General features: G+C 40.2%; 1 protein-coding gene across 25 annotated transcripts in view; it reads right to left on the bottom strand.

Moving 5' to 3' along the window:
- Positions 1–23,557, bottom strand: part of phldb1 (pleckstrin homology-like domain, family B, member 1) — an 89,023-nt gene extending 65,466 nt beyond the window's left edge. For 21 of the 25 annotated variants that reach the window (XM_012966165.3, XM_031904869.1, XM_012966169.3 and 18 more), the window contains exons 1-2: positions 4,906–5,020; positions 2,191–2,298 (exon numbers count right to left, since the gene is read on the bottom strand). In XM_012966165.3, coding sequence (XP_012821619.1) covers positions 2,191–2,298; positions 4,906–4,986 — 189 coding nt within the window. In that variant the 5' untranslated portion in view covers positions 4,987–5,020. The other 4 variants (XM_031904873.1, NM_001130332.1, XM_012966174.2 and 1 more) reach the window with 3 other exon arrangements.
- Positions 23,558–25,401: the final 1,844 nt, after the last annotated feature.

Genomic DNA, 25,401 nt, shown 5'->3' with positions numbered 1-25,401 from the left:
GTGCGCATGCACAATGACGCGCATGCCCATACGCATGCGCGTCATTGTGCATGCGCACAGCGCCAGAGCTAAGCGCCGGTAAATAGAGGAGGGCCCTGCACGGAGACCACACGGGCAAGTAAAAACATTTTTTTAAAGTATATCTGTAGGCTATATTCGGACCATAAGACGCAGGGACTTTTTCCCCCCACTTCTGGGGGAAAAAAAGTGCGTCTTATGGTCCAAAAAATACGGTAATCATTGAAGACGTTTCACTACTCATCCGAGCAGCTTCTTCAGTTCAACTGAACTGAAGAAGCTGCTCGGATGAGTAGTGAAACGTCTTCAATGATTACTATACAAGTCCAGTTGCTTCAAATTTATTTATACTAAAACTTCTTGATAATGTTGCACACTGTGGACAAAGGCAAATCTAGATCTCTGAAGATGAACTTGTAACCTTGAGATTGCTGATATTTTTACACAATTTTGGTTCTCAAGTCCTCAGACAGTTCTCTTCTCCTCTTTCTGTTGTCCATGCTTAGTGTGGCACACACAGACACACAATACAAAGACTAAGTGAACTTCACTTTTTTTTATCTGCTTTCAGGTGTGATTTTTATATTGCCCACACCTGTTACTTGCCCCAGGTGAGTTTAAAGGAGCATCACATGTTTGAAACAATCTTATTTATCCACAATTTTGAAAGGGTGGCAATAATTTTGTCCAGCCCATTTTTGGAGTTTTGTGTGACATTATGTCCAATTTCCCTTTTTTTTGTTTTGTTCCAATACACACAAAGGGAATAAACATGTGTATGGTAAAACATGTGTTACTGCAATACTTTTCTGTGAGAAATACTTGATTTTCTGGAAAAATTTCTGGGGTGCCAACAATTTTGGCCATGACTGTATATATATTTTATTTTTTTTAACACCAAATCCTCTCCCCTTTCTGGTGTGAAGCTATTCTATGGGCTGTGGCAGACGGGGGGATAGTTGCTCGCAACAAATCTCCCTTGTCGCGGGCGACTAATCTCCCCGATATGCCATCCCACCGGCTTGAATGTAAATCGCCAGTGGGATGGCATATGTGGCGCCAGTTTCCTCTCACGGCAACTTCTGCGATTTCGGGAAATCGCGTTGCCGCATATGCCATCCCACCAGCGATTTACATTCAAGCCAGTGGGATTGCATATTGGGACGATTAGTCGCCTGCTACAAGGGAGATTTGTCGCGGGCGACTAATCTCCTCGTCTGCCTCGGCCCTAAGAAATTACAGTTTGCTGCACTATGTAAACTATAAATGATTTTATCCTTTAGGACTGTGATCCCCAACCAGTGACTCGTGAGCAACATGTTGCTAACCAACCCCTCTGATGTTGCTCCCAGTGGCCTCAAAGCAGGTTTTCATTTTTGAATTTCTGACTTAAAGACAACATTTGGAGGCATAAAGACCATGAGGTATATTTATCATGCTGTGTAAAAAGTGGAGTGAAGCATTACCAGTGATGCTGCCCAGGGCAACCAATCAGCAATTAGATTTCAACAGTTAGAATATCAAAACAAAGCATCTGACACAGTGTGATAAATATACATGTGTACTGTCAAACAGAGCCTCCTGTAGTCTGCCGATCATGTGTTGCTCCCCAAAATTTTGTACATTTAAATGTTGCTCACGGGTAAAAAAAGGTTGGGGACCCCTGATTTACACTTTGGGGAACATCCCCAACACAGTGGAAAATGTCAGATATCATTTCTACAATGGTCAATGACCTTATGATCATGTCAGGTTTTTAGATTTAGAGTTTTTGTCATTTAGCCAAACTACATAATAACATCTGTACATGGGTGGTCAGCATAAAGCATAAAGGTAATGTTTATACAGTTTTTCTTCACCCAATTTACTTACTTGCCAAAATGTAAATCTGGGTGTCCTATTATATATATATATATAATTGGATTTTTTTCAATAAATCTTTATTGCTTTATTGCTAAGTCCTTGTGTGTGCTTGTATATATATATATATATATATATTTATTTATATATATATATATATATATATATATATATATATATATATATCTGTAAGAGAATTATGTTTAAATGTTACATCTTTTTTATTATTACTAACATTATTAACGTATATTTGTAAATTGCCAATATGTTCTGCAGAGCTCTACAATAAATTAAGGAGGGACTTATTGTTACCTGAATAACTGTGTGTGTTTTTCTGCAGGGGCTGCTCACATCATGACTCAGTGCCTTCATTGTGTCCTCTATTTCTGTCTGAGCAGGGAATTCTGTTTCCAAATAATCCTGGAAAGAATAGCAAAGAGTATTTGTTGTCTATATTATTTATAAAAACACAGTTCTTTTTTACATTACCACCACCTATTATAACACTCTACACTGTAGAGCATTTACAGTAAAGCATTATTTTATCATTGCACTTTAGGATAATACAATTAAATATAAAATAATACAATACGTATAGCACTCTATTTTTTGTTAACACTTTAATCATTGCAGCACCAATTAAAACTCTTGTGTCACAAAGGCTTTAAGTAACTCACAAAGCAACAGAATGTCCCATTGTTGCCATGCAACTGCACAAGATTGCATGGCATACTAAAAAAAAAAATCATCCATGCAATCATGTAATATCTGATCAGATATTAGATGGCTTCTTGTATTGGTCATTATAATAATACGAAGTATGGAGTAAGAATCATTATAATAATAACAGAGAGTAGTTTATAGCAGAAGATTCAGAGATCTACATTTACATAGAAAGAGCAGAGAGGGCCCCAGGGTTTGATGGCGAGCAGGAACAGAGATGTTTTTATGGCTGCATACAAGAATAATAGTGGTGGTTTTAGGTCAGCTGTAGTGACAGAACTGTCTTTGTAGTGTACCAGAATAATAATTAATGGTCGTGATGCAGAATGCAGATGCAACATAATTGCTGTCTTTTTTGAGTAAACGCTTGAATAAAGCTGAACTATTGGAATACAAAACAAGTTACAGACGTGTTTTTAAAGCAGTGAAAAGCAGTAAAATGTCTTCCAGAACAGGACTCAGAGTACAGGTGCATTGTAAAATGCCATTTTTTTTTTAAATGATGTCACTGATGGAAATGTGGAAAAATAAGTTTTGCAGACCAGGCTCTGACTGGGATTTTAAATAGGTCCTGGCATTACTAGTAAACAAAGGCCCAAATATCCCTCACCAGCCCACTAAATAGTGACTGTCTCTGGCATCTCACAGCACTGCCTCTGGCATTAGCCAGTCCGGGTCTGATACAGACAAATGTTAGTGGTATTAGCAAAGTAGCTATTTGTGCCTGGTATGGAAATTCATTATATTCCAATGTCAGGCACCAAGAGAAACAAAAAGAAGGAGGTCACTGCCCCAAAGAGCTCACCATAAAATAAATCAGGCTTGGGAGGACAAAGCTGCCAGAATTTAGTTGGTGGAAGGGTAATTCTAGTGCAGTCTAGAATGACAGATTTGATTGTGCGTGTGGATTGTGGCAGTAGGGACAGAAACATGTTTGCAAAGCATAGCAAACAGATGAATAATTTAAGGGCGGTGAGGAAGTGCCATTGTGTTTGCAGAATAAGTACAGATTTTGAAAAAATTGGACAGTTGAATGATTCTGCCATTGTTTTCCAGTGGATATTAAAAGAGCAGAAAGAAATAAGACAGACAGATGAAGGTGCAGGGATCAATCTGTATTTATTTGCCTAAAGGTACAGCAGAGAGTTATGTATCATGTGGCTGTATAGGGATCCACATATTCCATTGTGACATCAGGTGTGCCATACGCTACAGTGAGGTCTGGGGAAAAGAAGAGAATTTGTTTTAGGAGGAGATCTCAGACTTGTAAACACAAGAATGTGCTCAGGAAGCAGGTCCCCCAGGCAGATTTCCTGCCACATGTCATGGGCTTGAGGGGATATCCTTAGTGTTTCTATAAAAAGACACTCCAAAGCTATCAGTGTCACCCTCTGCCAAGGCAGACAAATGCCTCTCTGGCACAGCCTTTACCCCTTACTGTTAATACAAAATCCCTAGAACACCCAGTGGCACACAGTGGAAAAGCAGTCACATGGTCTTGCACATAGTGGATAATGTAATAACAGGTGAAAATCTGCTGCAGTTGTAGTCACACATAGCAACCAATTAGCAGGTTGCATTTACTGGTGTGCGCTGGGAAGCAATCATCTTATCAGTTTCTATTAGTTTACATCCCTTTAAATGTCACTATATTCCCTTTTACAGACCTGCATCATTCACTGTTAAATTTAAACAAGTTTGGTTTTTAAAGGATCAGATGCTTGGCAGTTTCTCAGCGTGGTAACACTCTATTACACAATTTGTTTTCAACTTCCCATTGACTAACAATTATAGCTAAAACTCATGGTTGGGGAAAAGATAAATAGTGTGGGGGAGAAAAACAGAGAAAAGCAGAAAGGGGGTGACAGAAATGGATAATGACAAAAGACGACAACAAAGGTTATATTAGAAAAAAAAAAATTGGCAGGGGGCCCTTTAATTAGAGAAAATTGGAAAGAACAGATGTAAAAAGTTTGGAACTTAAGGAAGAAAGCACCAAAGTAAGACAAGGCATATAAATCAGAACACTTCTTTTTTTTAAAGTCTTATCCTGTAATTAACAGCTAATTACAGTGTGTGCTGAGATGAGACTAGGATGTAATTAGTACCACATACTCGCCCTCCAGAACAAAGACAGTGGGAGGCATCCCTGCATATTGAGCAGGACTATATATATATAGAGAATGTTTGAATATACATAAATGTGATTAAAAGTGACTCACTTTCTCTCTGTAGGGAACAGTCAGTCAATAAACCCACATTAACATTTTGCACAAACAAACCAGGAATTCGCCCAACACTTACCTGTCCACCCCTCCCCTGATGCCAGCAAGTGCAGGCAATTCTGTGGTAAAACTCAGTTAGGGGACCCCAGCACCTTTCCATATCTCCCCCCTGAAATGTGGGGAACCAAATGGCCGCTCACCATGCCTGTTGACTTATAGGAAAGTAAAGTTACCACCCGTTCTAAATCAATGCCTCTCACTTACTGCTCTGCCTTTTTCTGTAATTTGGGCAGGATGTGGCGAGGGGAAGAGAGGGAGGAGAGGAAGCATTCCACATCCAGGAAACTGGGGGTGGAGGTACACAGAAAAATGAGTAAGTGTATGAGGGGTAACAAAAATAAATGTAAATACATTTAAAGTTATACAAAGCATGCTATATTACTGTTACAATAAGTGACCAAGGAGAAACAGTGAGGGGCTCAACGTAACAATAAATGAATATTTATATGCAGAAATGAAATAGGTCACAGAGAGTGTTCAGTTCGGGACAAAATGAAACTAGACCAGTAGTAACCACACAGTCCAAATATTTTTAATAATCTTATTTTCATAGCTATTATGCCCAATATCACTTCCACTAATTTTGGTGTGGAAAAAATAAAGTAAACTAATAGCCCTTATGTCCCTTCATAAACCAATATTTACCAAAAGACCGAGAGTAAAACCTTAGGTGTAAATTTCTATTTTACAGCCATTAAGAAAAGAGTAAACCCTGCAAAAGGGTTAGGGTCTTACCCAATTGTTTAGATAATAACAAAATCACATGAAGCTCTGTGCAGATTTATCAGGAAAGGACAGTAGCCTAAGTAAAATAGTAAAAAAAAGTAAAATGCAGTTTTTTGAAGACCAATCAATATCTGACTAAACTCAGATAATGTTCAGGGAGACCATCATTTTGGCTCCATACAAGTTGCCGACACTGGTCTGTATATGGCCAACAATAGTGTGTATATGGCATTCTTAATTATATTCAGAATTAAAATGTTACCTGCTATAGCCAATTGGAACATTAAAAAACATGAAATATTTAAAATGCTTATTTCACGCACATTTGCCTGGCCTATGAGCGTTCAAGCATTCTGAATGCCAAGTCAAAGACACTTACAGTACAGAATGTCCCCAGGCCCTCAGGTGTAATACCTTGTAAATGGCACAACATTCAATTATTAAACACATTTTTATCTTTCTTTAATATTTGCTTGGTGTCCTTCTTTATATTCTATCTGGCCTAGATACATCTATTATAATATCTATTCATAATATCCTGCTTTACAAATCCTCTTTTCTCTAAATCCACTAGTCTAACCTCTTCCTCACCCAGCTACTGCACTCTATCGTTGCCTGGCATATCTATTTTCCTCACCACCCCCCAATCTCTTGGCTGAAAAAGAAATCTCCCTTAATTATATATTTGTGGAGACCTTGTAAGGATTTGTATTCGCACATGACATTACCTCATGTCTAGGTCTCAAGAAAAAAACCATGCCAAAATGCATCCCCAGGTTACCATGACAATAAGTTTTTCCAGACATACTCGTCGCAGCTCTGATTGCCTCTAACTACTACTCCATATAAGGACAGGTCAAGATAATGCTTTTGCTTCTTTAAAACAAGTGATGATTGCAATGTGGTCTTCTGAACATAACAATAAAGATGGCCATACACACTAAGATATGCTAAGGGAGGGGATATTGGGCTAATTCGGTCATTTGGCTCTGGGACCAAACGATCGAATTGGAATGATGGGTATAGGCATCAACGAGCCAATGCGGTCCCCAATCCGACTAATTTTCAAACCTGCCCGATCGAGATTTGCCCAATTTCAGGCCAGATGTCAGTCGGCAGACCCGTCATTAGTGCCCATACAAGGGCAGTTAAGCTGGGATAATTTATAAAGAATACGCAGCACAGAACAATAAATATGGTCTCATATGTTGAATTCTAATTCAGATTTAAAACAGTCAAAATGGTAAGCCAAATGCAGAAAATTTTGCTACCTTTAGCCACAGCAATACTAATCAGTTCCACAAGACCACAGCTCTTAGCTGACATTCTTAACAACCTGTACTAATATATTAGCACTGGGGGCAATATATTCAGAAAGGTACTCATTAGGCATTTTAAATAGAGAAATCTTTACAGAAGTTTATCATATCGGATTTGTTTAGCTCTTCGTTATACAAACAGAACTAATCAGGCAGAATCTATGCTGAGAGCTTTAATAACCTGCACAATGGAATACTGTGCTAGGGCTAATAACCTTTAAGAATGGTAGACAGTTCTAGGGCTAAGAAGACCTATCCTCACAAAATGATAGCTTTCTTTAATGATTATGGGTATAGTCTATAAAAACAAGAATGGTGTTGTACAGTGCTTTTGTCGGTTGTAGAGCTTCTGGTCACAGACTGTAAGAAAACCTGGAACAGGACAAATAAAATCTTTTAATATCCACTGCTATCAAAGCTTGTAATGGCTGTGCTAGAAGGTTTAGACCAAAACATATGTGGCTGATGCTACCAGGAGATTAATAAATTATACTGGACTAGACTAAATCTCTATTTATTATGTGCTATATTGATAGGAGCAGTCACAGGTTTCTGTGCAAGGAAACAAACAGACCAGCAGCAATTCAGGACCAATGAAAGCCAGCATGCAAATACATTGTCTTCTACAAACTACTGAAATTGTATTAAAGGAAAAGGGAAGCTTGATTAACTTGGGGCTGCTAAAATGTTAGGCACCTCTCAGAGAATCCAACTGCTCAGTTGTTTCACCAGGACGATGCTCCTTTTAGCAAAAAAAAGCTTTTACTCAGGAAAAAAACAAAGAACAGAGAAAATGTTACACTTCTGTGCAAGCCCAAGCCCAAGCCTAGGCCCAAACTGCTGATACCCAAAAACTGAATTAGCCTTCCTTGTCCTTTAAAGCTTGCAGTATATGCAAGTATGTGCAAGCCCACGTGTATGCAAGGAATACCTGGGAATAATTACCAATATAGCACTGTCGTACATGGTTAGAAAGCAGCTCTGGCTCAGGAAAAAATATTACACATTTAATTCACTGTTCCTAAAATGTTGCCACCCCTCCCCCTGTGAATTAGTCCTTCTTTGGCCTTCTACATGTTTATATAAAAACTAGGGAAGCCTTAAAGGAGTTGTTCACCTTTGAGTTTTAGAATGGTTTAGAGAGTATTCTGAGATAATCTGCACATAGGGGCTGATTCACTAAAGGCCAAAAAAACGCATTCAAATATTATCACTCCTTACATTTGGAGAATTAACGATCGTTATTTTGTAGCACGTGACGTTATTAGCGCATGCTATTACGCACGTAACCGCTACTTAATGAAAACTACTGTCCGGAAAATTACAATTTGTGAAAACTGGAGAATGCATGACTCTAGGACGATCACATACAGTGGCTTGCTATTAGTCGTGCACTGCACAAAGTTGGCCTTTATGGAAGAGTGTTAACAGAAAACCATAAGAAGTCCCGTTTGCAGTTTGCCACAAGCCATGTGGGGGACACAGCAAACATGTGGAAGAAGGTGCTCTGGTCAGATGAGACCAAAATTGGACTTTTTGGCCAAAATGCAAAACGCTATGTGTGGCGGAAAACTAACACTGCACATCACTCTGAACACACCATCCCCACTGTCAAATATGGTGGTGGCAGCATCATGCTCTGGGGGGTATTTCTCTTCAGCAGGGACAGGGAAGCTGGTCAGAGTTGATGGAAAGATGGATGGAGCCAAATACAGGGCAATCTTGGAAGAAAACCTCTTGGAGTCTGCAAAAGACTTGAGACTGGGGCGGAGGTTCACCTTCCAGCAGGACAACGACCCTAAACATAAAGCCAGGGCAACAATGGAATGGTTTAAAACAAAACATATCCATGTGTTAGAATGGCCCAGTCAAAGTCCAGATTTAAATCCAATCGAGAATCTGTGGCAAGATCTGAAAACTGCTGTTCACAAACGCTGTCCATCTAATCTGACTGAGCTGGAGCTGTTTTGCAAAGAAGAATGGGCAAGGATTTCAGTCTCTAGATGTGCAAAGCTGGTAGAGACATACCCTAAAAGACTGGCAGCTGTAATTGCAGCAAAAGGTGGTTCTACAAAGTCTTGACTCAGGGGGCTGAATAATTACACATTACATTTATTTGTAAAAAAATGTTTGGAATCATGTATGATTTTGGTTCCACTTCTCACGTGTACACCACTTTGTATTGGTCTTTCACGTGGAATTCCAATAAAATTGATTCATGTTTGTGGCTGTAATGTGACAAAATGTGGAAAAGTTCAAGGGGGCCGAATACTTTTGCAAGCCACTGTACTTGAAAAAATCCGACTGTAAACTCCATCTTGTCACCACTTGACGCCTCCAAGGAGTAGGCGTTACTAATTATAAAGTTAAAGGATTAATAGTTAAAGAAAGGCAGCAGTTTAAATTTAAACCAATAAAAGTCAATAGGTGAATTGCGATTGGTGGTTCATGGGTGTGCACACTTTTTCTAACCTTGAATGAAAGTCACCCAGTGACAAACAGTGGGCACCCTGGCATAAATATTTTTGAACTGCAGTCCCTCAGTGACCAACACTGCAAAGTTTAGGACATAAAAATTATGGGACTGACAGCATTCTATATTTCACCATTAAAAGTAATAGGTAAAATGTGATTGGCTGTTGGTGGCTCTGCCCACTATTTCTATCTTTGAACTGCAGATACCCAGTGACTAACTCTGCAAAGTTTAACAACATTAGAATTAATACTTAAATAATGGCATCAGTTTAAATATAAACAAATAAAATTAAAGGGTGGAAATGGATTGGGTGTTGGTGGCTCCACCCACTTTTACTAACCTTTAACCGTTGAAAAGTTTGGGGACACTGGCATTAAACGTGTGAGAATGGCAGCAAGTTGAATTTCCCCATTGAAAGACAATGGGTAAAATCTGATTAGCTGTTCACAGCTCCACCCACTTGTGGGCATCCAACAAGCATCATATTTTCATTCAGGCCGACCCCATGACTATGAGATTCACGTTTGGGGAGTGTAGCCTCAAAGTTGTAAGATTGGCAGCAAGTTCAATTTCCCCATTAAAGTCAGAGGGGGAAATTTGATTGGCTGTTTGTGGCCCCTCCCACTTTGGGTCATCCAACAAATGTTGCTGGTTCATTCGGGTGACCCCATGATTATTTTATTCAAGTTTGGGGAGTGTAGCTTCAAAGCTGTAAGAGTGGCAGCAGTTTGAAAATCTTCCCTGTCAAAGTCAATGGGAAAATTGGGGTGTTCGGAGCGGCGCCACAAAAAGACGGGGTGCAGGATCGCTTAGAAAAGCACAAGCAACCTGCTCCGCTATAGGGCAAAGAAGTGTGGAGAGTTTGGATGTTGTACCCCTAAAACTGTAGGAGGAGTAGCGTTTAGAAAATGGGAGGCGCTAAGAAGAAGAAAAAGCGGAAGTACAGGTATAGGACCCGTTATCCGGAATGCTCGGGACCAAGGGTATTCCGGATAAGGGGTCTTTCCATGATTTGGATCACCATACCTTAAGTCTACAAAAAAATCAATAAAACATTAATTAAACCCAATAGGATTGTTTAGCATCCAATAAGGATTATTTATATCTTAGTTGGGATCAATTACAAGGCACTGTTTTATTAGTACATAGAAAAAGGAAATCAGTTTTAAAATTCTGTACTATTTGATTAAAATGGAGTCTATGGGAGACAGGCTTTCTGGATAATGGGTTTGCAGATTAGGGATCCCATACCTGTATAAGTCAAAGAACAGTATGTTGGGTTCTTAAACCAAACATAGCATGATGTAAAGGTGGCCATACACATGAAGACCCACTAGTATGACAGGGTCCTGTTATAGTATTGATCCAACTGTTGGGACAAGGATAGCATCAACACGCTGATGCATTTCTTGCCCCAATGGGATTTTTACACCTGCCCCATCAACATCTGCCCGATTTTTGGGCATATATTGGCTGGGCAGGCTGTCTGAGGGCCCCATCCACGGAACAAAAAGCTGCCAACCATCTGCAGCTTTTATTGGCCTGTGTAGGGCCACCTTAACAGTTTTTTGGGTGCTAGGGTCAGTAACCCTCATTTGAAATCTGCAAAGAGTTAAAAGAAGAAGGCAAATAATTAAAAAACTATAAAAAATAAATTATGAAGGCCAACTGAAAAGTTGCTGAGAACTGGCCATTCTGTAATGTACTAAAAGTTAACTTAAAGGTGAACCACCCCTTTAAATGCAAAAACTCTTGAAACTGCTGTCCAACTGGTGGCCCCCGACCCCCCTCTGTGTGGCCCCCCACCTGTCTGGCTGCTTTGATGGCTTACCTTTGGGTAAACTTTAATTCAGGTTGTAATTACCCTGTATTGTTTAAACATGTAATCCCCTATACTGTTCACACCTTTTAATACCTGCATTGTTCACCCACTACATTTTTCACACCTCAGACTAAGGCTGTAATCACCAACATTGTTCACCTCTTCACACCTCAGACAGACTGTAGGAACAGTGCCAGCATTGTGTCATTGTATGTACTGTGTATGGCACATACAGGCAGCATAGGACAGAAAGAGCATGGCACACACAGGCAGCTAAGGGCAGGTAGAGTATGGCACATACAGGCAGCATAGGGCAGGTAGAGTATGGCACACACAGGCAGCATAGGGCAGAGTATGGCACACACAGGCAGGTAGAATATGGCACACATAGGCATGGTAGGGCAGGCAGTATGTGTGTGTGTGTGCCATACTCTGTCTACCCTATGCTGCCCCTGTGTGCCATAATCTACCTGCCCTATGCTGCCTGTATGTGCCATACTCTGCCTGCCCTACCCTGCCTGTGTGTGCCATACTCTGCCTGCACTTAGCTGCCTGTGTGTCATGCTCTGCCTGCCCTATGCTGCCTGTAGGAGGTGAACCTGGCAGAGGTTTGTTCTGGGAGTTTGTTAGTAGGTGAAAAGCCATTAAATGGTCCCTAAGGTGTGTAATTATATGCTGGGGGTTGCAGTGCCATCCACAGGGGAGGAGGAGGCATATGGATTTAAAAGTGTGTCTTAATATGACATAATATAATTCTTTCACATATGGATGATGGTTGATATTCCCACAGTGAGCACCAACCATTTAGGTTTTTAACATGGGTGTGGTTTGAAGTAGGTGCGGTTTAAAAAAGGGGAGTGGTCAAAACTGGCTTCCATTAGTGGCCCTCCACTATATATGCTAGATAAATTCCGGCCCTCGGCACCACAGAAGTTGGACAGCACTGGTCTACACTAATATAAAAATGGCATCACTAGATCTCAAGCAACAGAAACTAGTTCAAATCACGATGATCGGCAAAATGTTTCCACTGCAAAAAAGAATGATCAATAGCTCTTTTAGAAAGTTTGGGAGCTACACAAAATTTCCACCAACATTCTGAATTCATTGCAGGTTCAGAAAAAACAATATTCCTTTATTCTAAATACCCACTCAAGTTCTTCAATGAGCAAATTTTACAAATGCAAACAATTCCCATGGACACAATGAAAGGAGGCGCTTTTAACATTTGTCTTTTAACATTTGTCTAAAGCACTCTGACAGTATGCTTTTCACTTATGTGGCTGCCAAATGTACTCTGTTTTCTTGGTCTAGCCAGTAAAAAAAAAAAAGATGCTTGAGACGAACCAATCAGCAAGTAGAATTTACTGGTCACCTGTTTAACCTTTTTACTGCCAACGACGTATGGGATATGTCGTGGCAGTAAAAGGGCTTAAATGCCAACGACGTGTCCCACATGCCGCCGCTGCAGAGAGTTTCTAGAGATGACAGCCCCCCTGGGCAACGAGCCAGGGGGGCTGTCATGTGGGTCCTGCGACACGATCGTGTCGCAGGACCCTCCAGGAAGCAGCAGACGCGATGCGATTGTGTCTGCTGCTTCCTGCTTCCTACTTCCCCCCCTAGCGCCGGCCCACTGGAGCCTGGAGGAGGAGGCGATCGGGTCTTCAGGACAGGTAAGGTGTTTTTTTTTTTTGCATTTACACACTTACACACACACTTACATACATTTATACACACTTACATACATTTACACACACTTACAGCACACAATTTAGCAGTTTTTTTTCACACTTTTATACACTTATTTAAACTCATATACACACACACTGCCACACAACTTTTACACATGTACACACATGTATACACAAACACTTTTTTTTTTTCATTTTACCGCTTTGTTTTTAGTTTCTTTTACCTAAAAACTGTTTATTTTGACAGCGTGACTATTGGATCAGATATTCTGACCACTAATTACACTGTTATGTGACTTATTTTGTTGTTTCACTGATTTGCACAATTTTTGTGGTTTTATCGCATTTTATCCCTGTATAAGTGTTCCTAATCTGTTTTTAGCGTAGCTTTGCCAGGTGTAACTTTGGTGTACAAAAATAACTTTACCTATTTTGAATTCATCAGAATGTGTACTTTCCAAAAATATATGGTTTTCTGGGGGTCTCTGTATACAAAAGCTGAGTTGGCAGGCGAGAAATCCTTATGCGCTATTTTCATTTTGGGTTCAGTACATACCGCAGACTTTGGTATATCTATGCATATTGGGCATCAAACTGTTCAGTAGACCTTAGGTGTTCCTATTTGGGGTGATTTGCCTTTATCTGATCTGATTAACATTTTTATGCGATTTTCTAAATGTCATATAAATCTGCATACTTAGGAAAGCTTTACAGCTTGGTACTTTGGAGCAAAAAGAAATGTTTACCCATTATAGATTCGGAGGGATGTGTACTTTCCAAAAATATATGGCTTTCTGGGGTGAGTGTACTTTTTTTGTAGCATTATCCCACATAAAGGATTTAAATGTGTTGATTTTGCAGAAATGATAGATCATATGGGGGTATGTTCCCATTGGGGCCCCTACATGCCACATACTTAGGTAAACCTATACATATTGGGCATCAAACTGTTCAGTGGACCCCTGGCGTTCAAATTTAGGGTGTTTTATCTTGGTACCTAACACTATGTGGGAGATAAGATGCTGCAAAGTGGAAGCTTTGAGGGGATTTTTGGAAATGTCATCAAAATTGCTAACTTTAGAAAAGCTGTGTGGCTTGGTACTTTGGAGTAGAAAGACATGGGTACCCATTTTAGATTCGGGGGAATGTGTACTTTCCAAAAATATATGACTTTCTGGGGTGAGCGTACTTTTTAGTAGCTTTATCCCACATAAATGATGTAAATGTGTTGATTTTGCTGGAGCTGAAATAACAGAAATGACAGATCATATGGGGGTATGTTCACATTGGGGCCCCTACATGCCACATACTTAGGTAAACCTATACATATTGGGCATCAAACTATTCAATGGACCCCTGGTGTTCAAATTCAGGGTGTTTTATCTTGGTACCTAATGCTATGTGGGAGATAAGATGCTGCAAACTGGAAGCTTTGAGGGGATTTTTGGAAATGTCATAAAAATTGCTAACTTTAGAAAAGCTGTGCGACTTGGTACTTTGGAGTAGAAAGACATGGGTACCCATTTTAGATTCGGGGGAATGTGTACTTTCCAAAAATATATGATTTTCTGGGGTGAGCGTACTTTTTACTAGCTTTATCCCACATATAATTATGTAAATGTGTTGATTTTGCAGGAGCTGAAATGACAGAAATGACAGTACATATGGGGGTATGTTCACATTGGGGCCCCTACATGCCACATACTTAAATAAACCTATACATATTGGGCATCAAACTGTTCAGTGGACCCCTGGGGTTCATATTTAGAGTGTTTTATTTGGTTAATTTATGACCTGTAGGAGAAAAGATACTATAGACTGGAAGCTTTGAAGCGATTTTTAAAAAAAAAAATAACAAATTTTGATAAAAACCAATAACTTTAGGAAAGCATTGCGACTTGATAGTTTGGAGTAGACAGACAGTTGTGCCTATTCTGTATTCCCCATTATCTGTTCTTTCCAAAAATGTACAATTTTCTGGGATAAACCTTCTGTTAGTGGAATTTTTGGCCTTAAAAGTATGCAGCTTTCTGGAGCAGTGCTTTGGAAATTTGGTAGTGTACTGCTGGGAGTTTTTGACCTATACAAGTTAGAAATCTCCATAAAACTATATATATTTGGTATTGGCACGTTCAGGAGACATGGGACTTTCCAAATCAGTTGTATATTCGTGCATAAAATAATTTTCGTTTCTAGTATTTTTTTTTGCATTTTTAGACATTTAGAAGCCTATATCTTGTTACAGAATTGGAATTACACAAAAATTCTACCATATTTTGAAAGCTTAGGTTGTTCTGAAAAAAACGATATATTGTTTTCCTGGGTAAACTAAAAGTCCCCCCGAGGAAAGGCCCCTAAAGTGAAACAGTGCAAAATTTTCAAAAACTGTCTGGCAATTCAAGTTCCGCTTTGACCAAAACGGCTGGCAGTAAAAGGGTTAAAAGCAATCATCTTATTGGTTTTTTAGGGGTTACTGCTCCTGGGAAACTTCATGTCTTTAATTACATATGAGAGCAAGTATGTTATAGAATAACCAGTTCTTTAACTCTTTCCAGCTTTCAAATGGGCAGCCAAAAATAAATTGCTTTGCAAGGCTAGAATTGTATTGTTTCCTTTAATTACTTATCTTTCTATTCAGGTCCTATCATATTCATATTTCAGATAGCTAGTGAAATTTCAGACGGAAGAGTTGCTGAACAAAAAGCTAAATAATGAAAGAAACACAAATAATAAAAAAATTAAAGTTCAATTGCAAATAGCCTCAGAATATTATTCTGTACATAATACTAAAAGTTAAGTTTTTGAGGTGAACAACCCCTTTAATGAAGAATAAAGCTAAAACAGTAGGAAAGTGAGCATTGTTTCCAGAACCCATATTTCTTACAGATGTGACAATTTGTGTAGTGATATATTTTTCACAGACTATGGAGCTTTAGCGGTTTGTTTTTTAAGCAGAGGAAGACAAGTTGTAGTTGGCCTTGTACCGATGCTCTGTATAAATGTTTTCTTCATTTCATTTTGAATATTTCTAAAATCCAAATGATTAGAAATTGGCATCAGTACAAACTTTGTGTTTTTTATAGGTATGTGCAACAGGTGAGTTATATCTTCCAGCTTGCAGACAGTTTCTGTCTCTCCTTTCCACCCCCCTTGTCTCAGACTGCTGGAGATTAAATCAGAAAATCTTAGAAATGTCAGGAATTTTGCCCAGTGCAGATTATGCTGCAGTGCCAGCGTGGGATGGAAGGAGGAGCAACATCGATGAGCACAATGGAAGAGTTTATGAGAGAGAAATGGAATGGGAATACTGTTGGAGACATAAGGGAAATGATAGGGAAAGGGCGAATGTAGATAAGGAGATGTGAAGAAGAGCAGAGCATAGACAGAGAATAAAATGAGTGACTGATTCTAACAATTATCCAGCAACATGTCAAAGCAATTTGTCAGCCCCACTAATTTCATAGTTTACAAACCCACTTTTACAGTTTCTTTATAAGATATCAAGCAAGAAAACCCCTAGCACTGGATGAACTACGGTTATACTGCTATAAAACTGCACTTTAATTACAAAGAGATGATGTATGAAAGCAACACTCTGAATTATAAAAGGTTTGTAACTAGGGTTGCCATCTTTGCTGCGTTTTAAAACCAGACAAAAGGAATGTGTGTGATGTTGACATTTTCTGGTTGTGTCATGACATCAGGGGTGGGGTTATTGCAATCGCTGTGAATGTTGAAAACCGGGCAGAGGGTTTTGACTCGGACAACCCCTTGAAAAACTGGGCTCTCCAGGTCAAAACCGGACATGTGGCAGCATTGGTAGCATTTTCCAACTTTATGTCAGCCTTTAGTCTGGTTGAACAATGTGAACATACAAATTACTTATTATACTTATTCATATTAAAAGGGCATTTACCTACCAAATTCTTTTTTCTTTCAATTCCATTGTTTTCGAACAGTACACAAGAATGATGGATTTTGCAATGCTTTTTATTTATTTTTTGCGGTTTCTCTTAGTATAGTTTCATTTTTTATACAGGTTTGGGATCTGTTATATGGAAACTCATTATCCAGAAAGTTCCAAATTGTAGGAAGGCCATCTCCCATAGACTCCATTATAACATATAGTTCCAATTTTTGAAAATGATTTCCTTTTTCTCTGTAATAATAAAACAATACCTTGTACTTGATCCTAACTAAGTGTCAGGACCTGCCTGTATTGGAACTCTGGACTGTATGTTAGGCAGGTTCTGCATTACCTCACTGAGCCACTGGAGACCTTGGGCATCCAGCCCTGAACATTCTGTTAACCCCTCTTCTTTGCTTCTGTGTCTATGTTCACCTTCTCCTCCCTTAATTAGCCCAGGTGGTTGCAATCAGACAATTAACAGGCTTTATAAGCCTGTTACAAGCAACCCGTGGTTGCTTGATCATTGAGCCCTTTTGCCTTCCAGTGTCCTTACCTGCTTGTTCCAGTCCCTGTTCCTGCCTGACTCCTGCCCGCATACCTGCCTGATTCCGTTCACCTTACCCTGTTCTACAACTCCTGTTCCTGACCTCTGCTGGATCTCCCTGTATTGACCTCGGCCTGATTACTGGACTTTCCCTGTCTTCTGCCTGCCTTTGACCACTGCCTGTTATTCTGGACCCTCCTTGTTTGCTGCCAGTCGAGACCCTCTGCCTGCTTTCCGGATTTGTTTCGTCTTCTGCCTGCCTCTGACCACTGGCCTGTTGTAAGGACTTCTATATTCTTATTGCTCATTTTTCATTTAATAAATCATGTTTCAGCAACATAACTTGTTTCCTGCCTATCAACAAGCGCTGTACCCCCTGTACCCATATTACACGGCATATAAGCTCCTACCTGCCAGCCACCCACCTGTGGCTGCTCCTGACACTAAGATATAATGAATCCTTATTTAAAGCAATACGATCCTACTGGGTTTAATTCGATTTTAAATTATTTTTAAGTAGACTTAGAGGTTTTGGGCGCATGGAGGCTTCTGCTTAAGCCATACCTCCCAAATGTCCCACTTCCTCCTCCTGCGTCCCCCGACTCTTATTCTCCCAGTGACGTCACACTCGCATCTCTAGGGAGCACCACTTCTTCCACTCAGTTCATTTAGGTGAATGTGGTGCTCCTGAGAGACAAGAGTGTGACGTCACTGGGAGAAGAAGAGTCGGGGGGGGGGTGGGGCAGCCGGAGGAAACACAGCTGGAGGATGCTTGGGAGGATGCTGGGAGGGAGCTGGAGGATGTTGGGGAGGATGCTGGGGGGAGCTGGAGGATGCTGCAGTGGGGAGCGGCCCATAGTATGGGGACACTGGGGGAGGACCATCAATGTTTTAGGGGGTTGCTAGCAATGGCTAGCAATGTTTAGGCGGTCCCTGCCCTGGCACCAATGCAAAATGTAACACCTGGCTACCAATGTTTTAGGGGGCCCTGGCTACCAATGTTTTAGGGGGCCCTGGCTACCAATGTTTTAGGTGGCCCTGGCTACCAATGTCTGTGTGTCCTTTGTACTGATGGGACTTCATACAGCTCTGGTGATTTTCTGAATTGCTTAGAAATGGGTATTAGAGATGTTGAGGGTCAATATGTAGCATGGGATGCTTGTGCTACACTGAGTCTGTCATGATATACAGGTGCCACAGTGCGTAGTGAAATCCTTAGGGCATGGGGCTCAAACTCAATTTACCTGGGGGCCGCAGGAGGCAAAGTCAGGATGAGGCTGGGCCGCATAAGGGATTTCACAAAAAATTGGCTTTCAAGGGATAATGCAAGGCACGGCGGGCGGGAGCTGCTGATTGCGGAAATGACGTTATGCCATCATAACAGTTATTATGGGAAGACGTTCTGTGTGCACAATTAGCTGCTAAGGAGCTAATTTCTGCACACAGAACGTCTTCCCATAATAACTGTTATGATGGCATAACTTCATTTCCGCAATCAGCAGCTCCCGCCCGCCGTGCCTTGCATTATCCCTTGAATCGCAATAAAAATTGCGATCCATTCATTGCTTTTGAGAAGGCGTTGGTGCGGGCCACAAAATACTGTACCGAGGGCCGCAAATGGCCCGCGGGCCGCGAGTTTGAGACCCCTGCCTTAGGGCCACAATATGTCATAAAATGATTGGGGCAACAGTGTCTGTCTTCTGGTGCACTTTGTGTATGTTATGCTTTTCAGGTGTGGTTTTGTAAAATGGGCCTGTTTTTTGGGCGTGGCATGAAAAATGTTGCTGCACTACACGCGCCAGATATTTTTGTCCCTCCTTCTACTTTTCAAATGTTGGGAGGTATGCTTAAGCGCAGATACATGGAGTGGCATTAGGTCTAAAGTTTACTTCTTCTCCACTCGTGCACCTACCTGCACTCAAGTGGAAGTGCTGCTTTTCAGAATACAGATACATGGAGATGAGAAAGGGAGCAGATCTGCATCTCTCAGGAGAGCCAATGCTCTGGGTGCCTAAGGACTAATCATTTAAACAATAATTGACTGCCAATGTAGTGTGCCCCAGCAGTAATTTGTTAATATCAGATCCCTTCTATGTACAGCCAGCAAGGCTTTCTAGCTTACTATCTCTAAAGGAAAGGGCTGCTGGGATTAGCCAGCAAGTTTAAATGATTATAGATGCCTTCAGGCAGATGTACTGAAAGCAAACAGTTAATGAAGATAATTCCAACTCACATATGCTGCTCAGATTTCTGTAGAAATTAATATTTTCTTTTGGTTCCCAATAAAAATAATAAAACCCAGAAGATATATCACAACCCCGCCCCCTTTCAGTTAAATACTCCATATGCTAAGAATTTCAAATTTTCAAAAAGCAGTAATATATAAATTCTCATGTCACGCAACCTTTTTTACAGGTAGATCAATCAATCTTGTTTTCCAATAAAAAATACAGAAAGTTCACTATACCAAAGACCAACTGAAGCATTTGCTGGAAAGACAGATGGAAATAGTACAGGCTGATGCGCACAGAGGGGTGACTGGTACACCTCTGCACATAAAACGGGTCATAGGGATGTTTTCTACCACCTTGCACACAAAACACTCATTTTTTTACACTTTTCTAAATATACAACTAGAGCCTTGTGTAATAAAAGGTGCAAAGTTGCTATAGATCTAGTTGCTATAGTTGCTATAGATCTATTCACCTATAACAAATACCTTATTGGTTGCTATAAGTTAATGCACCTGGGCAAACTTTATTGCTTGGTTAATCCCGTAAAGCGTTTATTTCATAAATTGTCCATACAACAAAGTTCCTGTTACCTGATGCTCAGAGAAATGTAGTTGACATAGGACCCTGGCTCACAAAAAACCAAGTCCAGAAAATTAATGTAATATAACAAATTACAAATAATTAAATACAATTATAAAATACAAGTAATAAAAACAAAATGGCTTTTGTTTCTGACTAAATCATACTCCCAGATCTTAATAACGCATTATTCAATGTTATTGCTTGATAAAGCCAAACAAGCATTCCACCATTTTTCCTAAAGGTCTGTTGATAGCACTGAAAATCTTTAATAAATGTATATTGGTAAGTTGCTTAGAATTACATTTTTTTTCATTATGCAAAGAACTGTATTTAGTGGAGATCCCCTTTGAAAATATATTCAAATATGCTGATAAGCAATGCAATGCCATTATATTTAACTGAACATGAAGCTAATTTAAAACCTACTTAGAAAAATATTATATTACAGACCAAATAATGAAAAGAATCTTTTGCAGTTTGGAAACTCATTTGTTGACCTCACCAAAGGACTGTATGGATGTAAAAATCACTCCTTAGGGCAGGGGTACGCGGGGAGATTAGTCACACTAATCTCCCCGCAATGCCATCCCACCGGCTAGAATGTAAATCTCTGGTGGGATGGCATACGTGTTGTTGCGAAACATCGCAGCGATGCGTATGCCAGCCCACCGGCAATTTACATTCTAGCTGGTGGGATGGCATTGCAGGGAGATTAGTTGTCGCGGCCGACTAATATCCCCGTAATGCCAGCCCACCAGCTAGAATGTAAATGTACCCCTGCCATTAGTTTACTTAAAAGAAAATTGCTTGGACCCCCACAGTTCACTCAAAGGCCATGTGATTGCTGCTCAAAACATTGACCCACAGGGGCACTGGGTGGGTCCAGGAAATTGACATTCAAGTACTCTAAATAATCTGTCTGACACTGCCCTAATGGTGGCCGTACACTGAATGATACACTTGTTTGGCGAGGTCACCAATCTTTCCCAAGTATGCCCACCTTGAGGATCATAATTGCTGCTATGCAGGCAGTTAGATCAAGGACTGCATCAATGAAAAGATCTCATCCTGGATCCAATGGGAAAATCAATCCTGCCTGATCAACATCTGGACAATTTTTGGACAGATATCAGTCAGGTAGGTCAGTCAGAGGGCCCCATACACGCATAAGTCGATAAGCAGCAGATTCAGTCCATCTGCAGCTTTTAGCAGCCCGTGTAGGGCCACCATAAGGGAACATGGTATACAGGTATTTTTCATAAGTTTCTCTGTTGTTAATATTTATTGTATGCTCCATCTAGTGGTATAATGCAAAATCTATTAAACCATAAAAAATTGTTGGCTAGTTTCAAAATATGTATAAACAAAAGTAATGCATAGCACAAAGAAAAACAATCAAGAAAAAAACAAAAATGATAACATTCCTTTAACATGAAAGCATGATACGGCTACCTTAACATCTGAGCCAATGTAACCTGACAAAGAATACAGTACGGTCAGCCAAACATATCAATAAATGCTATTGTACACATAAAGTAGGCTTCTTGTGCATGAATGTACACATAGCACACAACTTGTACTGTGCCTTTAACAATGGCTTAGTTGCTGAGGAATTTGACCAAAGTAATCATGCGTAAAAATAAATGAGTTACCAGCCTCTTGCACCCTGTTCTGTGCTGTAACTAGAAACATAATGGAGACCGTGTTAAACAGAGGGCATTTTTCATGAAAGTGACAGTGCCAACACTATCCATTACTACGCTGTGATACAAGTATATAACAAAGTTGCAGAACAAGCTTAGTCCATACAGTGAAACAGAGTTTTACCCCCACACCGACATACATTCCAATAGCTACACTTTATGGGTGTCATATACGAAGCAATTTAAGAATATTACTGTGCAAGTATGAGATCTCTTATCCAAAAAAAGATATCCATAAAGCTCTGAATTACAAAACGGCATCTCACATAAAATCTATTTTAAGCATTTTTTACACTTAAATTAAATTATTTTTTTCTCTGTACTTTTGAGGCAAAACAATCCTTTTGGGTTTTTAATGTTTTCTTTAGACTAAAAATCAGAAAACCTCAAGTCCCAAGCATAATTGATCCCATACCTGTACATGTAAAATTATGTAACTCTTTGGTACATGTACAGGTAAGCTCCAGCACCAACGCCAGGATTGTTTTGCCATCAACATGGATTTATGCAGCTTTGCTATCAAGTTATCATGTTATCATTACAGAAGAAATCACCATTCAGAACAAATTTATGTAACATTGTTAATAAATAATTTGCTTACATGTACCGTATGTAAACAGACATTCTCCTATTTTGAGGTTTTTCGGATGATGAGTTTCCCAAAAATAGATCCCATACCTGTATTTTAAAATGTCAAGTTTCAAGTTTGCTCATTACTGCCATGTTTTTTGTTACATGGTCCTATCATTAAATTGGCCTTTGTGTTATGATCAATTGATATCTGCTGTTTTCTGACTCTTTATTCTTAAAAATCAGAAGAACGTTTTACTATAGAAGTATAAAGTATTACGGTGCTCTTAACTACAAACTTCCAAGACACTGTAAAATGCTGGTTACATTGACTACACTGACTTAGATTTAGATACATGCAACATTCTGCAGATGGTCACAATTCTAAAATTAATTATAGGTTGGCACCTTTACCAAAAAAGTTACACAAAGTGCAATTCAAATTCAATAAGCAATACAACTATGACAGGTATACACCAAGCAGGTACAGAGGCCCTCAATGGAGTACAATGCAGCCCATACAGACTGACACATTAGAAGAAGAATATTTAAATTATATTTACACTCCTGCAAACTGATTTAGCCTTCCACGCACACAAAATATAAAAATACATTACATACAGCAACCTTCCTTTCACCCCCAACACTTACTGCCGCCCAGTTCTTATATGTGAAAGCCCAAGCATCATACAGGTTAAATGAACACAAAGGCCAGTAGTAAAGCCAAATGCTCTTAAATACATGTGCCCGGATTTCGTTAGTCATGCTGAAATGATGTGACATTTTATTGGTTTCCTATTTCTGTATATTTATGCAACAACACACAAATAAAACTCCAGAAAGTCCAATCTTGGTTGTCTATGACTGATGTCATTATGTGTGGAAGCCCCCCGTTACATATTTAATCCCCCCATAAGCACATAAACCCTAACTAGCAGACCACCTTACCTCGCTCCCTTCTGGAATTGGGCGCAGCCCCTCAGCCTCTCCTCCTCTCCCCCCTCCCTGTACCACGTCTGCACAGGAACAGAGTGTAGGATGCAGGCAGCTGTGAGCAGACAGAGGTCTCACTGTCCCATCTGGGATGGGGTCCTGTCCCGCCTACAGCTGCCTGCGAGCGCCCAACCAATGGAAATAAGGAAAAGGGGGACAGGGGCGGCCCATCCGCCCACCGAAGAACAAGGAGTAGTTTATTCCATAGACGCAAAATAAACAGACATCAGTCGCTGCAATCTTCAATCTGCTGTTGGTTTTATGCGGTTGGTCCTTGTTTTAAATGTGATGGAAATAGTGGAGAGCAGCAAGGAAAGAAAATTTGTTTTGGTTTTCATGTGTTTCTGGTACAAGTGTAACAGGCTTATGGCATGTACGCAGCGGACCTGTCTTTTGTTGCGTGCCCCATTTTATTTATGAACATGTAATTCATATATTTCATTTCTTGGTTGATGTATTTATTCTTATATTAAAAACAAAACTTAGTGTATAGTGCAAGAGGAATTTGTGAGACTGCAGGAGGGAATTCCGAGTAAGGCTGCGCTACCATGTGACGTGTTATTCTGACTGAATTTTTCCATCCCCTGTGCTGCTTAGGAAAGTTATTTGGGTGAGTTATTGTTTGACATATGTTCCTTCTGGTAAAATGTAGTTTTAGGAAAGTCTGGATAGTGCAAGGTTTTGGGAGGGTGCCTCTGAGCCCTGATCACTTCTTTTTATGGGGCCCTGGTGACAAGCAGCTGTTTCAAGTAGGATAGTAAAAAAAACTACACTCATACATGCATTGGGCATGTGGCAGATTTGGGGGACCTAAATTTGTTTTTTTCTATATCAGCTAGGGTCATAAGCAAGGCCATATTTACCATATAGGCACTTATATACTATACTATAGGCCTATATAGTAAAAAAAAAAATGTCAGAAAAAAATGAAACTCTCCTCACTGCTGCCTGATACTTTTCTACTACTGTAAGGAGCACTAGTTATGTCACTTCCTGTGCATGTGCTTGGGATTTGTGGGTGGGTGCACACGGTTCTATGCTTTTGGTGGCACCGGACCAAAGTAAAGCACTGGTTGGAACTACAGATAAAGCAGAACCTGCGCTTGCAGGAGGCCCAGGAGTGTAGAGGGCCCAGTATGGCCCTAATTAATAAACAATTTCAATATATTTTAGTAGAACTTAGTAATGTTTCGGGGCCCCAAATTGAATTTTCTGTGTGGCCCAGTAACCTTTATTCAGCGGCAATCCTGGGGCTGCTGCCACCCCCTCTCTACAGCTCCGTACTTACAACTTTAGTGTCGGAGCAGGTGCAGAGGGTACCTCATCAATTGTGCAGAGAGAGCAATAGCCAAATTCTCATTTTAAAAGTGAAAATCTGGCTCTTAAAGAAACCAGAGGTGCTTTTTAGCCACCCCTGGTAACTGGCTGGTCCCTGCTGCCAGGGCAAGGTTCTCACCTTGCATCATGGCAGGAGCGGCCCCAGGGAAGTTTTTGGACCCTGAGGCGGCTCCTCTGATGCCGCCTCCCGCCTCAGCCCCCCCACGCTTACCTTTAAAGTGCGGTAGGGGGTCCAGGGGGGACATGGGATGAGAGAACGGAGTTGTGGTCTTCTTACTAGCAGAGCCGAATTTCCATTTTAAAGACAGGAAATTAGGCTCTTAAAACAGGAAATTGGCAGGAGCGGCTTTTTGCCTCAACTCGCCTCATGGTAGCAGCGCCGCTGAGTGGCCCTGCTGGTATTAACTATTATCGGTGAAAATATTTCCTGGGAAAATAGACATGCATTATATGCTAATATCTGATGTAAAAAAATTGTGACAGGCTTGGTGCAAGGATCTTTGTGGATCTATCATCAAATAAATGAGTCATAAGTATCTCTATAGCCTCTGGTAAGGAGTTGCACCTTTGAGACAGCATCTAAAAAATCACAAGATGATGTTATAAA

Source organism: Xenopus tropicalis, chromosome 7 (assembly GCF_000004195.4).
Source record: "Xenopus tropicalis strain Nigerian chromosome 7, UCB_Xtro_10.0, whole genome shotgun sequence".
In the NCBI taxonomy this organism is placed as follows: Eukaryota; Metazoa; Chordata; class Amphibia; order Anura; family Pipidae; genus Xenopus; species Xenopus tropicalis.
This window is presented reverse-complemented; position numbering and strand designations above follow the sequence as displayed.